The following is a 16,370-nucleotide window of genomic DNA, read 5'->3' as shown; positions in this document are numbered from 1 at the left end:
AAATGTGGTGAAAAAAGTAGATCTCAAACTGAATATTTACAGAGGTGACACCCAGGTAAAACAGAGCTCCAAAGGCATGCCTGAAGCCTGGGAATTAGAAATAAAAATTCTTGCTGTGTCAAGGTGGTGGGATTATGGATGATTTGTTTCTCCTTTAAAAAACATTTCCCTCTATCACTTTTAGGATATTCTGACATCAGAAACTTGGAAATAATAAAAAGGAAATGGACTCTGCAATTAATACACATGTGTGACTTGAAAAACAAAACCCTGCGCTGCTAGGGCAAGGACATACTTAACCCAGCGATCAAAAGATGCAAAGGGTCGGGCTCTGGGCTGATGGCTCAGAGCCTGGAGCCTGTTTCCGATTCTGTGTCTCCCTCTCTCTCTGCCCCTCCCCCGTTCATGCTCTGTCTCTCTCTGTCCCAAAAATAAATAAACGTTGAAAAAAAAAAATTAAAAAAAAAAAAAAAAAAAAGATGCAAAGGGTAGGGGTGCCTGGGTGGCTCAGTGGGTTGAGCGTCTGACATCGGTTCAGGTCATGATCTCACGGTTCGTGGGTTCGAGCCCCACGTCGGGCTCTGTGCTGACACCTCAGAGCCTGGAGCCTGCTTTGGATTCTGTGACTCCTTCTCTCTCTGCCCCTCCCCTGCTCATGCTCTGTCTCTCAAAAATAAATAAATGTTATGGAAACCAATTTGACAATAAATTATATTAAAAATAAATAACTTAAAATGTTTTTTAAAGATGCAAAGGGAAAACCTACAGTTTTTTTTAAATGTTTTTATTTATTTTTGAGACAGAGAGAGACAGAGCATGAGCAGGGGAGGGGCAGAGAGACAGGGAGACACAGAATCGGAAGCAGGCTCCAGGCTCTGAGCTGTCAGCACAGAGCCCGACGCGGGGCTTGAACTCACGGAGTGTGAGATCATGACCTGAACTGAAGTCAGACGCTTAACCGACTGAGCCACCCAGGCGCCCCAAAGTCTACAGTTTTAAAGGGTAATAACCTGCGTTTTGTTTATTCCTTTGCTTCCAGGCTTCATTAACTCTCTGTCTAAAGTATCATTTTTGTGACTTCGCCTCCCCAAAGAGTTCTAACAGCGCCTAATAATGGAGGGTTTAATACACAAGTCATTGTGGGAACAGGACATTCACATAGTTACAGGATCTGCATGTCATGGGATGTTAGCAAGTGGCTGGAGTTGAGTCAAAGCATAAACATTGCCGTAGCACCAAATCCTTCTAAAAGTTAATAGCTCATCATTCAAGAACCATTGTCACATTAGGCAAAGAATTGCAGAAACGGAGGACACAGAGATCAAGGACACCAAGCCCTGGCACGTGCCCGAGTCTGTGTCACAGAATCGGGCCATGCAGTGGCCCGCACTGACCTGTGTTGGCAGTAGGCACTTCCCACCTCCAGCCTCCTTGTGTTGGGCCTCATGTTAAGAATCTCCCAACCCCTGATATGGGTATCTGCCATCAGTCAGCCCATGCCATCTCAGGCCACCTACATTTTAGTGTTCCCCCCAAAGAGAAGAGATGTTGATCTGACTTCCAAGTTCCAGGAAATTGACAATACTACAATGAGGAGTGAGCTGGTCTCTGTACCTGAAGGCAGGAGCTCAGATTCTCCCTCTCTCTTGAAACTTCCTCTTTATGTACCATGCGGGTGTAATTTCTGAGTCCAGCCATCTATGTCCCTCAGAAGAACCCCTGAGTATGCTGGCCCCATATTAGACTGAGGACAGGTTGGAGGCTTTGCTTAGGCCTAAAATCTGAGCCTTATACTCCAAACTTGCCTTTTTCCAGAATGCTCTAGAACATCCAGGGGTGGATCAGGGGTTAATAAAGTTGCAGATGAGCTGTTTTAACTGACCTCCACTTAACCAATCCCTAATCCATCAATGCTTTTCATTCCTTCTGAAAATATAGGACCTGATGCCCAGAGCACACTAAATATGCATGTGTGCTCTCTCTCTCTCAAAAATAAATGAACTTAAAAAAAAATCTTAAAAAAAATTATAAGGATTCTGCTCTTAGATTGCTTTATAGAAGTCTTCAAATCCTTGCTGCAATTTAAAGAAAGCAAAATTGAAAATCATGGAGCATACATTACGGGGATGTTTTATGCAAGAAAAAAATTTTAAATCATGCATTCAACAAATGAACTTAAATTAGTAATTTTTAAAGCTGTAAGTAAAGGTGATTTTTATTAAAAGTACATTCATATGTTTTAAATGAAAATAAAAAGGTTAGGATAAGTTTGGATATGCAGTTTTTTTTTGTTGTTTTTTTTTAATTTTTTTTTTCAATGTTTATTTATTTTTGGGACAGAGAGAGACAGAGCATGAACGGGGGAGGGGCAGAGAGAGAGGGAGACACAGAATCGGAAACAGGCTCCAGGCTCTGAGCCATCAGCCCAGAGCCCGACGCGGGGCTCGAACTCCCGGACCGCGAGATCGTGACCTGGCTGAAGTCGGACGCTTAGCCGACTGCGCCACCCAGGCGCTCCTGGATATGCAGTTTTTAATGATTCCACTCTTTGAAAGATACCTTCCGTCTCTCAGCCAACCACAGGCCCAATCTCATAGAGTAAGAAGGCTTCTCCTGGACTTTGATTCTCTTGCTGTGTGCTCAGTAATATGGGGAACTGAAAGGGTGAGGAGAGATTGGTAGGGCGGGATTTAAGCATTCCTGGGTCTTAAGACCCTGGACTGTAAAACCCCAAGGTGTCAAATCCCACCTTGATTTGAGGGCCACTCTCTAGCTTACTGCCAGGCTGCTGGGCACAGCAGCGGAGGCCATCAGTACAACATTACATGTCGGGGAGCCTGCTTCCAGGCACGTGAACCTAAAGGCTTTTTAAGACCAAGAGAGATCCAGTCCATTCAACTCTGACATCCTTTGCCACACATTTTGGGTTCTTTGCATAACTTCCTTGGTTGCAAAACTGTACTTGTAATAAGAGAGGCCAAGTTTAGGGAGCAGATGTATGGATGTGCTCTATGTGTGTAACTCAGAAATGCTTCTGTTGTTCCAAGTCCTCATCTCCTTCAATAAAATCCTTTCTCAGTTATTTGCCTGACATATCTATGCTCTCATTTATAAGCAGAAAGGGTAATTCCCTGGCTGTAGGGAATTGGACCCTCCAGATCACAAAGTGTTAAAATCTCAGCGTTAGAAGCCAGTCATGCCACATTCAGTCTCTGCCTAATATGTGCAAAATCACTCAGCTGTGTCCAAGGATAAACGATACTTTGGTGCAAGGTAATGAAGCCTAAGATCAATGGTCTCTGATTTACAATGTGGTCACAATCCAAAGTTGCCTCAGTGGGGATCAGTCTGCAAGGGGATGGCATTAGTAGAAACAGGATATTTCAAAGAGGAGCATTTGGGCTTTAAAGCTTGTTGATGACAGAGTAAGAAAAACCAAGTTCATCATTAGAGAAATTGGAGAAGCAGTTGACTTGCTGAGTATACAGAAGATAACACGTATAGAGTCAGGTTCACAAAACCTCTCCCACCAGGGCACAACTGGATTTCTCTATTCAGGATCTCGAAACCTGGAGAAAGTTTCTTATCCATTTTGATAACAACAGGGAAATATTCTGAGCTGAATTGTCTTCTCCACCCTAAATTTGTACGTTTAAGTCCTGTTGCCAGTCAGGCTGTGGCTGTATTTGGAGATAGGATCTTTAAAGAAGTGATTCGATTAGGATGAGGCCATTTGGGTGGGCCCTAATCCAATCTGACGGATGTCCTTATAAGAGGAGGAGATATGGACACACAGAGGACCCAGGTATGCATATTCACAGAGGAAAGACCACATACAGAGACAGCAAGGGAGTGGCCTTCTACAAGCCAAGGAGAAAGACAAGCCTGCTGACACCTTGACTTTGGAACCTTAGCCTCCAGAACTGTGAGAAAAGAAATCTCTAATGTTAAAGCCACTCGGTCTGCAGTTTTGTTACAGAAGCTTTAGGAAACCAGTATAGGGACAAATCCAATACTTAATGTCTTGAGATGGGGGAGGTCAAGCTCCAAACATGAGCAGTTATCTGATGAACTGAAAACCTGACATTTCAATATAAAGATGGATCCTCCCACACTTGTCCCCCACTTAATTATCAACAATCCCCTCCTTACTGAGGGCAATTGGTAGAGGAGAATCTAGTGGAAAAAAATATCTCTGAAGGCAGCAGTAACGCTGTGCTAAATCCCCAAGCTATGTGCCACCACAGTTCTGAGTATGGGCCTCAGGATGATTTCTTTTTCTTCCAAGATTTTATTTTCATTCAAGTTAGTTAACACATAGTGTAGTATTGGTTTTAGGAGTAGAATTCAGTGGTTCATCACTTACATATATTACCCAGGGCTCATCCCAACAAGTGGCCTCCTTGATGTCCATCACCCATTTAGCTCATCCCCCTACCCAACACCCCTCCATCGCCCCTCAGTTTGTCCTCTAGAGTCTCTTGGGGCGCCTGGGTGGCTCAGTAGGTTAAGCGTCAGACTTAGGCTCAGGTCACGATCTTGTCATGGTTCATGAGTTCGAGCCCTGCATCGGGCTCTGTGCTGACAGGTCAGAGCCTGGAGCCTGCTTCAGATTCTGTGTGTGTGTCTCTCTCTGCCTCTCCCCCGCTCACACCCTGTCTCTCTCTCTCTCTCTCCAAAATAAATAAACATTAAAAAAAAAATTAAAAAGCACAAATTCTTAAAAAAAAAAAAAGAGAGACTCTCTTATGGTTTGCTTCCCTCTCTGTTTTTATCTTGTTTTATTTTTCTTTCCCTTCCCCTATGTTCACCTGTTTTGTTTCTTAAATTCCACATATTAGTGAAATCATATGGTATTTGTCTTTCTCTGACTTATTTCGCTTAGCATGATACACTCTAGTTCTGTTCGTGTCATTGCAAATGGCATACACCTGACGTACTATTAAATGCAAGCAATCATAAGACAAAAATTTATAAAGGATATAGAAATTCAGACTTAGCTAATGTTTATCTGTTGCCCATGTAGCAGACAATATAATGATAGTAATAATATTAACAAACACAGTACTGTCCCAATGCCTTACACATATTAACTCAGCCCTCACAACAATCCTTTGAAATAGGTATTATTGTTATCCTCAATTTACAGATAAAGTCAAACAGAGACAGGTCTTAAGAGATTTACAAAATGTGGTAACAACAGTACCTCCTTCATAGGGTTGTTGCAATTCTACATAAAGTATTTCAATGACTTAGTAACATTCAATAAATGTAGATTATATTTTTATTGCCCTGCATCTTTATTCAGATACCATTGAATTTGGGGGTTATAGGATACTTTAATGCCATTCATTTGTTCCACAACCATTTATTAATTACTATACAATCAGGCATTATGCTAAACCCTGGATGGTGACGACAAGCAAATACTATACATAAGACATCTTAGAAAAAAGGCAGAAAGGAGAAGCCAAGCTTTTAGCAGTGATTACTTCCAGAAAGTAAAAGTGGGGAGGAATGACTTTCAGGTTTTGACTTTATACACATCTATACTCCGACAATTTTTTTAATATGCAAAAATTGATTTTGTAATTTAAAAATCAATCAAGGGGACAAGATTTTTTTAAAAATACACGAGTGCTTGAGATTGTGATCAATCACTCAGCCTCAGTCAATGCACTGAGACATACCGCAAGTCTACGCTGAAAGATGAAAAGTACGATCATTGACTTCTATCCCCAAGGGTTTACAATCTGTTTAGGCAGATAAGATGCAAACAGGATCAAAGTTATCCCCAAAGACAAGGCAGTGGGTAAACACCAGAGGTAAACAAGCACAGCAGGAAATTCACCCTTAAAGATAGAGATAAATGGTCTCTGAAAAATGCTGTTTTGGGTGGAAATTAACACAGCTTTAGTGGTAGCTGATGGATTACAAATACAGGAAACTCAATACAAAAAAGGACCTTAGTTGGGAATCTACTCTCAATCACCTGAATGTGGAAATAAATTCAGTCCTGTCCAGAGTGAAATGAGCAGTTAGGGAAATGGGACTTCGACACTGGAATTTAATGTTCTACTAACTCCAAAGTGTGGAAATGCTGCCTAAAAAGTCCTGAGTCTGGCTACGAATTGAATTTTCATGCAGGTCATAGTCATACTTCTGGGATGAGTCAAAGTACTAGAACCTCAGCTTTGAAGATGCTGAAACCGAAAACAATTGCATCCATTCACCCGTAGCTGGATGTGGTGAATTTCTAGCACATCTTTAAATAAATAGTTTAGGCTTACTGCCCCCACTGTCTTACCACCTACCCCTTCTCCTGAAATCTGCCCTTTATCCCACCCCTCTTGATCATCATCAGTGGGCTCCTGGTCATCTTTGTGTCCCTAATGCCCAGAAGAGGGCCTGGCAGAGAGTTAGGAAATATTTGCTGAGATGAATCAGTGACTCAACTCAACGGCTTTTCCCCTAAGTTCTGTTCCCTTTGGCCTCGCTGGAGCATGACATTAATATTGCCGTGGCCTAGAAATTCTCTTTCTCATCTTATCCCATGACTTTTGATTTTCTTACCCACCTCTCCCACTCCCACCCCTGCCCCCAACCTTAGGCTGTTCCTTCAGGGATATTTTTCCTGCCCCACTTGAACCCCCCCCCCCCCCCCCCCGGCTCCCTACATGTGGCTCAGGCCAGCAAAGTTCAGGCCTTCACTCTCTCCTCACTCCATACTTCATGATGGCCAGGAAATGATGATGATGATGATATATGCCTATCATAGTAATAACTGTCTCACGTGTATGAGAGACTTTACTCGTTACCTTATTTAATCCCGCAAAACACTATGATGTAGGCATTATTACTCTACGATATGGGTGAGAAAACTGAGGCTCAGAAATGCAATGACCCATGCCCAGCCAGCAGCAGAACTGGGGTTTGAGCCCAGTAAGACCTGGGCTCACAACACACAACACACACACACAAATAAATGTTTAAAGTAAAAAAATAAGTAGAAATTAAAATTCAGAAAGAAATGGACTGAGCTGCTTCCCAGCTACATCGATGGCTCTACCCATCTCTCTCCACATGGTGCTCCTTTCTCCTCCCTCTGGACACATCCTTGTCGGGGTCCCACCACAACTTCATACTCACCTGGTCTAAAACTACTCATTCTCTTTCAGAGTCATGGAAGCTCAAACTCAAGTGAAAGCACTTTTGACTTTTCCTCCTCCCCTTTATTTACAGCCTCTCTTCATCTCTACTCCTTCCCTCTCCATTTCTTCAGTCACCACTCAAACTCCGGCCCTTGTCACCTCTCCCCTGAAGGCTGCCAGAGTCTCCTAACTGGTCTTTCCATCCCTCACCATCTTCCTTCTGGAATCTATCCTGCAGTGCACCACAAGGAGATTAAGTTTCCTAAAATGAGGCTTTGCATTTGCCATTCCCAATTAGAAACCCGTCAGTGTCTCCTTTCCAGAGATGAAGCCCAGACTCTTCAGCCTGATTTTCAAAGCCCTGAACACTATGGTTCCACCTGGTATCTTCATCTTCTACTTCACACCTGTAGGAATTGTCTGCTTCAGCAGAGCTGGTCTCTCCCATTGTTTAAGTCAGACTGGTCTTAACTAGGGTGATCCTATCATTTATCACCCAAAATAGAACCCCTTTGAAAGTGAAAGGGAGGGCTATTGAGAATTGAGCCAACAAGGCATAAACTGGGATTGTCCTGGATTAACTGGGATTTATGGTCCCCATATTCTTAAACGTTCCCATCTACATATGGGCCACCCAAACTAGCAGCAGCTGATGGAATGCTTCCATAGTCCTTACCAGCCTTTGCTTCCCTAAATTTCCTGTCTAAGTCTGACACCCGGGGTCTTCATCTTTGACAAGCCCCTTCAGACTGATGTCTTCAGGTCAGGTTGCCTCTTAAGCTTTCAGTGTGGCATTCCTGTGACAGTCTCCCCCTCCTCCACCAGCTCCCAGGAGCAAGGCCTGCCCCTCCCAATGACCACTGCTGTCCCCACACCATTACTGCCCTCAATATCTCCCCTTGCCCTGGACACTTGTCCAACGGCTACCCTTCCTGCATTGCCCAGATGTCCCCCCACGCTAGCCGTCATAACGACCCTCTTCTCTGACCTTCTGTAGCCTCTATTATCGTCACCACTTGTTATGCACTCAGCATAAACCCATCAGAAGCACTTGACCTTCTGAAAATTTGTAACATATCCCTAACCAAGGAAACTGGCAACAATGGCCCACCAGCACGTAATCATCTCACTCCCAGCCCCCAACAGGTGCTTGGTTGGGGAGGAGGATGACAGGAATATCTGGTGGATGACGCCTGGGTCACACACAGTCTCTCCCCATTTTCCCATTCTTCTGCCTTGATGCCCCCCCAAGGAAAGGCATTCTACATACACTCAGCAGCAGAGAAATGCCCACCTCTGATAAACACAGTCCACAACAGCTCCCTGGCAACCATAGCATCTACTCTCATGCTTGTTGCTCTTCAGCAAATGTCAAACCCCCAAAGTTACAGCAAAACCCTTAGAGACACAAAGGTCCTCTAATACACAGGGATGATTAGGCGATTATTTGGCAATACTCAGAAAACTGGGTTCCTCACCACCCTCCAGTTTCCCAAGGGCCAAGGCAGGCCTCCTGCCCCAGCCATGGCCCCTACTGCCCGCCCCCCCTGCCGCCTCCACCCCATCACTCACACATGTTCTGGGCCTTCCCTGCTCCTTCCCTCACCGAATTAAGCAGTCACCCTCACCGCTTTTCCTGAAGCTTATCCCCTGGCCTTATTCCCAATGGCCTGATTTCCTTCTGACCCAATAGCACCCAAAGTTCTACCCATTTAACAACTGGTGAGGGAAAAAATATAGGTTAAACAAAATAAATAGTATGACTTCATTTTGTTAAACATTAACAAAATGTTTTGAATTAGACATTTGTATGGGGGAAAGTCCAGCAGATAATACAACAAACGATTAGCAGGGATTTCCTCATGTGTTTAATCCTCATCCTCAACGAAAGTATGTTGCTTGCAGAATACAAATGAATGAAGCAAAAATAGTAAGAGTTGGTGTTTACATGTCGGCTTCTTTGTTGCCCGTGCTAGTGGATGTGGTGCCTTGCCACCTATCGCTGTCCCCACCAGCAGATTAAGAAAAAAATAAACAGGGGTGCCTGGGTGGCTCAGTCGGTTGAGCGTCCGACTTTGGCTCAGGTCATGATCTTGTGGTCTATGAGTTCGAGCCCTGCATCGGGCTCTGTGCTGACAGCTCAGAGCCTGAAGCCTGCTTCGGGTTCTGTGTCTCCCTCTCTCTCTGTCCCTCCCCTGCTCGTGCTCTGTCTCTCTCTCTGTCAAAAATAAATAAACATTTTAAAAAAATGAAAAGAAAAAAGAAAAAAATAAACAGAACCACTTTGGACACCAATTCCATCTGTGACGAGTGGAGTTTTCGTTCCCATCAGTGTGTACAAACAAGCAAGCAAACCCATTCTATCCTCACCTGCGAAGAACAGGACACCCATGTTTTTGCTTTGTTGCTTTTTCCTTCCACATCCTTAGCTAAGTATCAAAGTGTGCTGGAAAATGTCAATTCTATGTGCAAAATAATAATCATTCACTATGGGAAGGAAGACATACAAGGCCCCTGAAAACCATGGGGTGTGGGCAGAAGAGAAAACGCAGGATTTAGAGTCAGAAAAATGCAGGTTCCAGGTCTGGTGTGAGTCGAGCCCTTTCCCTTCCTTTGCCTCCAGATTTTTTGCCTCCTAAGTACTGAGTTCAGTTAATGGAACACCTACTGTTTGCCGGGCACTGTTTGTTGGAGGAAGGACGAAAGAGACCATGCGAGTTTCAGGTGTTTTGCAGACCCACTGGTCGGGGGCGTGAGGGATGTGCTGGCCCGCTCTCCAGGTGCTGAGGAGAACCATCACCCTTCACTGAAGAAATCAGATGCCACCCCACCTTTCCTACCTCCCACCAGGTCACACAATGTGGAGTTGCTCAAGTGGGAAGTCACTCACCCGATGGCAAGTTGGTGCCTGAAATTCTAAGCACTGCCCCTGAAACTTCTTCCCTGGGGTCCGCATTTGAGGCCACTGTTCCTTGCCTCTGACAATGGTGTCTTCCTGCATACAGCTGGGCTTTACACCTAGCGGCCACTTGGGACTGTCACCGAACTGCAGATCTATACTTAGGAGGAAGGCTGCCTACGTAGGGACCACTCAGCAAGCTCGCCCACCGGCAAGTGAGTGTGCAACACATGAGCTGTCCTGAAGTCAGGCCATCCCAAACAGCCTCCGCATTGGCTGAAGACCAGCCCAGTCCTTTTCAAGCGATGTAGTATATAAAGGGACAATTCTATTTACGTAGATTACCATAAATATGCCTTTTGCTGAGGACCCAGTAGGAGAAAATGCCAGCTGCAGCCCTAAATGAAGTCTTCAGAGTTCGCATTCTGACCAAAACTGGGCCAGACACCTGAGCACTTTGTTGAAACTCAAGAGAGAGCAGCTGGGTCCCTGGGGGGCTCCCCTTCCCTCCTCACGGTGCTCAACTTGCCCTTCCTCATGGAACGAGGCAGATGAATACTCACCAACACATCTCTTCCCGTCCTCGGCCAGCATGAAGCCGCTGTAACACTGGCAGACAAAGGAGCCCAGCACATTCACGCAGAGCTGCTCACAGCCGTGGTCCTCTGCCGCACAGAGATCCTGGACTGGGGCAAAGTCACACCGTCAGAAGACACCTCCGTGACCCTCCACCCTCCGCGCGTGGCCAGACAACAAGCACTTGCTAAAATAACCTTCGGAATAACCTTTAACGTATTGAATAACTGTAATCCTACCATCCAGAGGCAACCACGATTAACATTTCAGTGGATTTTTATGTGTAAATAAAAACAGATCTTTCAAAGTTGGAATCATTCACCTCTATTAAATGCATCGAATAATTTCGAATTGACATCAGGTCTGTCTTTTCCTCATGTTCATGAAAGTGCTCTGAAGCATTCCGATGGTTCCCGAGAACTAGAAGTTATCATGAGCAGGCATCTGTACCGGTCAGCACCAAGTACCACTCCTGTTCTTCGAGAACGAAAATGCTTCGTAATCACAGTCCCACAGGTTTACAGGAGATAATCTGCACTGTCTTTGACATTTTGCAGATGGGGAAGTTGAGAGAGAGCACAGTGGGAAGACCTGTCACTCCACCCAAAAAATGGCAGGTCCCAATTCTACATCTGTCTTTTTGGACGTACTTCTCCTCATTCCATTTGTCTACCAGAACAATCTTTGGAAATCCTCCTTGAGCTTCATTTATTCACGCCAGCAACACACGAGGAAAAGGCGAAGCCAAAGGAGGTTAGGTAGAGGTAACAAAGATTACTAGGGATAAATGGATGTATGGTTATTAGTGAGCCTACGTCGGTCAAGTATTTATTATGCGTCCACAAAGTGCTGAGCCCTGGGGTTTCACACAAATGCAATGTAAGAATGCACTCACAGGAATGTGTTTGCTGCAATGAAACTAAAAGTATATCAGAGGATGAAAAGGTTCAAGGCATTTTCAATCCATCACTGACTCAGTCTCTCCTTTGCACAAACAGGCTGACCCGATAAACATTACTTCTCAGCTAGGAGAATGCCTTGGTTTCTTAACTAGCTCTTCCAGTGACTTTACCATTAAAGTTGGAGAAAATCAAAGAGCATTAAAGAAATTGAATATATTAAAAAGAGTTTTCTCTGGTTAAAAGTTATCACTATGAAAGCTACAATAAAAACTCAATTAACTAGAAAGCCTGATTGATCCCTGAATCAATCCAATGGCTACACTTCAATGTAATCACCTGTGTCACTGAGTTGTATTATTTATTATGCTTTTAGACAAATACATAAAATTGATAAAAAGATAAAAGCTGATTGATTCATCACCTCTGTTAAATGCATTAAGTAATTTTTTTAAATAAAATCTGCTTCTTAACATTAAAAAAAAAGCTTATGCCTAATATTCCACAAATAAGGACTCGGGCTTTCAAGTGCTAAAAAGAAGTATTTTCATTCTCAAATCAATAAAGTAGATGAAGAAAATTATAGATGCAAATTCTTCTATTACCAGTATATTTTACCTTAGATTTCCAATTGGGAACTCCAATCGAGAGTTCCATTGGATTTAGATAGAAGAAAAACACCAATAACCAGAAAAAACTTCAGCTCATGTAAAAATCATAGTGAATCATTAAAGAATGATAAAACCTACAGTTAAGTTACAAGCCTAAGCTAGAGACCTAAGAAAAATCTGAATCACCCGATACTCTTCATTTATCAATAAATGAAGCATCTACAGTGTCCCAGGCCCTGGGGATACAGTGGTGAACCAAACAGAGGAAGGAGTTCCTGCTGTCACCCAGCTTGTATTCTAAGGGTAACATGAAGCTCTGGGAAGAGCATTTCTGACTGAAGAACGGCAAATGCAAAGGTCCTGAGGTAGAATAAACTAGCCCCATCGTCAAGGGTAGACTGGAAAAGGCTGGCAGGTATAGGCGAGAGAATGGAAAACGGGAAAGGTACTATGGGCCGCGGCAGCAGTGTGAGTGAATGTGCAGAAATGAGGAAAGTAGGACAGTTGTGGTAGCTAAATCCCATGCTGAGAATTCCAAGGGAAGTAGCAGGAGGGGGGATCAGAAGGACAACTGACACCAGATGGCAGAAGGCTGGAAGGTAGGCTGAGAAGTCCAAGCCGATTAAGCAGGTGATGGGGACCAGTCAGGGTAAAATCCATCAAAAGAGAGAGAGGGCAATGCCACCTGGGTTGTCCTTTAGAAGGAGGGATCTGGCAGCTTCTTCGGCTCTGGGAAACTTAGAGGACTTCTAGCTGTTAAATAAAATCACTGCTTTGTTTGGGAACAGCAGTAGGTTTTTTTTTGTTTGCTTGTTTGTTTGTTTTTTAATTCCATGCCGAAATAGCTCTGGTCTGTCTGCACACGGATGGAAAAATGAACCTCCTGATATGAGGACCTTCGCTTGTTCTTCAGGGCCAGAGTTTTCCGCCTCCCCTATCGGCTGTCAGTGCAGGCCTGCACTCTTCCCCTTGGCATGTATCACAATGTTAATTGCATAGGCATTTATTTATTTATTTATTTTTAATTTTTATAAAATTTTTTTTTAACGTTTATTTATTTTTGAGACAGAGAGAGACAGAGCATGAACGGGGGAGGGTCAGAGAGAGGGAGACACAGAATCTGAAACAGGCTCCAGGCTCTGAGCAGTCAGCACAGAGCCCGACGTGGGGCTCGAACTCACAGACCGCGAGATCATGACCTGAGCCGAAGTCGGACGCTTAATCGACTGAGCCACCCAGGTGCCCCAATTGTGTAGGCATTTAAGTAGCCATGTATTTACTGTTGCCCTTGCTAGACACTAAGCTCCCTAGTGGGGATGAGACAGTGCCTGCACAAAAGCCTCATGACTGGAAAATGTCACCCCAACACACTGGAACAACCTACCCCCCAAATCCCAAGTCCCTCTCTAAAGTGAGGGGGCATGAGCTTCTTCACCTGGGTCTCCCTTCTCTGCTCTAGCTGCTGCTTTGCCTCCTTTGGTATCTAGCAGGAACCCCACCTAATAGCGGTTACAAAGGAATAGTGGGAGTACAGGTGATTTTTAGGCTCTTATAATGATCTGCTTTCAAGTTTTCTAACAAGAGTTTCTAACAGGAGCTTTTATAATAATGAGAAAAAAAAAACCCCAACATGCTACAAAAGAACCCCTCTGAAAGCAGCATTTTGAAAGCAAGGAACCAGGAGCTCGAAGCAACCATCTCTTTTTCCAAAAGACCTCTCCCCAGAGGGTAGGTAGAGAGGCAATGCATATTCCTTTTGGTACAGGGCTGGGACACCCACAGAACGGCCTGTGAATAACTGTAAGATCCAGTCTACAGGAGCGGCAGCGTCTGACCTTGGCTATCCATCAGAACCACCTGGGGACCTTTAGAAAACCCTGATGCCCAGGGCACCCCGCTCCTTAAACCAGACTGGCCAGGGTGGCATGCAGGCAGCAGGGTTGGCGAAATCTCCCCAAATAACTGCAGTGTGCAGCCGGGTTGAGTGTCATCGAACTGGATACAAAGTCCCTTACAATCATCCAAGTGGAAGGTGCCCAGATCCAGGGCCAGTCTCCCCCCTTTATTAACGGAGACTGTGAGGCTGAGTTTCCTCTTTTAAACCAATCTCAGAATTACCGCTGTCCTTGGTTCCCTCTCCAAAGTGGCTGACAGAATCGCAGACACTACGTGAGGGCACGGAGTGTGGTAGGAACAGGAGGCTTATCACTCACTTTCCAGAAGTCCGGCCCCACAAAGAGCAAGCTTGCCAGTTGGCTTCGTGTGTATTGTACTTTCATAATGTTTTTATAATGTTGGGGATTTATGGCCACTGGTGATCTGCACCGTCCCCAGGGAAATCTTTGAGGGATTAACTTAATTCAACAAAGACAAAGGAATACATGCAGACTAGGCTCTGACAAAACAACATTGTTTTTCTGGCAGTGGTCACTTCCATTTGAAACAAACACAGATATTTTTGAATGACTCCTGATGCTTTTGAAAAACAGTGCCTCTTTTTCTCACAGCCGGAGGGTTTCACTGAAGGGTAATAAAACCATGAGGGATGGGAGAAGCCCTGAATTCAGAGTTCCCATGATCCTTCCAAGCCTTCTCTACCTGGCGACCCCCATCATGGCTCATGACTTCAGTCAAATGTCGCCTCCTCTAAGAAGCCTTCTCCAGGTTGGCTGGGCTTAAAGGCTCCTTCCTCTGGGAGCCACTCCAGCGCTTACGCATTTATCCAATGGTATTGGAAGGACCTGATCACGTTTGCCTGCCCCGCTGGAATGTGAGCTGATGTGACTCACTGATTTCCCAGAGCCTTGCCCACTGTCCTAGCACGTGTGCTTGGTGCTCCGTAAGTGTTCATCTGCTGAAAGAAGAGTGACAAGGGTCCACACTCCCTGCCTCCCAACAGGGATGCTCCTAGATTCCTAAAAATACTCTCTTACATCAGAAACTGGATCCTGGCAGGATGAGTATCATGGGAACAAAATTCCTCCTGAGCCTCTACCTCTCCCTGTCCTCAGAAAGAGGTGTTCCCATACCAGAAGGGGGCCCAGAGTGCAGTGACATCTGGGAGCCAGCCCCCAGCTGCAGATGCCAGTGTGGTCACGACAGCTAAGGAACTGGCGGCCTTGTTATCTGCTGCATCCCTGTACCTAGCACGGTGCCTGGCTCGGTAAAGACTTACGAATGAGAGAATGAACCCATGTCCGTGCTACATAAGCATGGGGTTGTCAGGTATTTCTCCCTCATCAATCTTACCTCGGCTGAAAACTCCAAGAGGGACAGGATTAGCCTGGGAGTTCCTCCGGATGCCTGTATAATACCATGCATTTCACACAGCAGGTGCATAGTGGACATCTGTTGATTGGACTTGACCGCCACCAGCCTGGAGTACTCAGGTGGCTCTTATTTGACTGCTCCCCATTAGAGGTCAAGTTCTCCCTCATGATCTCCACAACCACAATTTAACACTCCACTTACAATGATTACTGAATCCTATTTTCCCTACCGTCTGAGGGCAGGGCTTACTTTGCTCAGCCCTCCAGCTCAAATATCTAGCACGGTGTCTGGCAGATGGTCAATTTTTAAAAATATATTTGAGGGGCGCCTGGGTGGCTCAGTCGGTGGAGCGTCAGACTTCAGCTCAGGTCACAATCTCACTGTTCATGGGTTCGAACCCTGCACTGGGCTGTGCTGACACCTCAGAGAGTGGAGCCTGCTTCGGATTCCGTGTCTCCCTGTCTCTCTGCCTCTCCCCTGTTAAAGATCTGTCTCTCTCTCAAAAATAAATAAACATTGGGGCGCCTGGGTGGCGCAGTCGGTTAAGCGTCCGACTTCAGCCAGGTCACGATCTCGCGGTCCATGAGTTCGAGCCCCGCGTCGGGCTCTGGGCTGATGGCTCAGAGCCTGGAGCCTGTTTCCGATTCTGTGTCTCCCTCTCTCTCTGCCCCTCCCCCGTTCATGCTCTGTCTCTCTGTCCCAAAAATAAATAAACGTTGAAAAAAAATTTTTTTTTAAAATTAAAATAAACATTAAAAAATTTTTTAAATAAATACAAACTAAAAAAATATCTGAATGATTGCATTGATTCATCCATTTGTCAAACTGTTCGAAGTACTGGGAAAATAACAGTGAATAAAAGAGGTAAAAAATCTATCAGTGGATCTCTGTGCCCACGGAGCCAATATTCAAATGGGGAGCCAGTGGTGTGTAGGGGGCCAGCTCCCACTAACCCCCATGACAG

General features: G+C 44.9%; 1 protein-coding gene across 5 annotated transcripts in view; it reads right to left on the bottom strand.

Moving 5' to 3' along the window:
- The window catches only part of MATN2 (matrilin 2), a 130,540-nt gene that overhangs the window by 51,831 nt on the left and 62,339 nt on the right, over positions 1 to 16,370 (bottom strand). For 4 of the 5 annotated variants that reach the window (XM_040494072.1, XM_040494074.1, XM_040494073.1 and 1 more), the window contains exon 5: positions 10,614 to 10,736. The exons of the other annotated variant lie outside the window; for it this stretch is intronic. In XM_040494072.1, coding sequence (XP_040350006.1) covers positions 10,614 to 10,736 — 123 coding nt within the window. The remainder of the gene's footprint in view (positions 1 to 10,613; positions 10,737 to 16,370) is intronic. 5 annotated transcript variants of the gene reach the window in all.

The sequence above is a fragment of the Herpailurus yagouaroundi genome, unplaced genomic scaffold (assembly GCF_014898765.1).
Source record: "Herpailurus yagouaroundi ecotype Mexico unplaced genomic scaffold, PumYag 186, whole genome shotgun sequence".
Lineage (NCBI taxonomy): Eukaryota > Metazoa > Chordata > Mammalia > Carnivora > Felidae > Herpailurus > Herpailurus yagouaroundi.
Note: the sequence above shows the minus strand (reverse complement) of the source record. Positions and strands in the feature narration are given on the sequence as shown.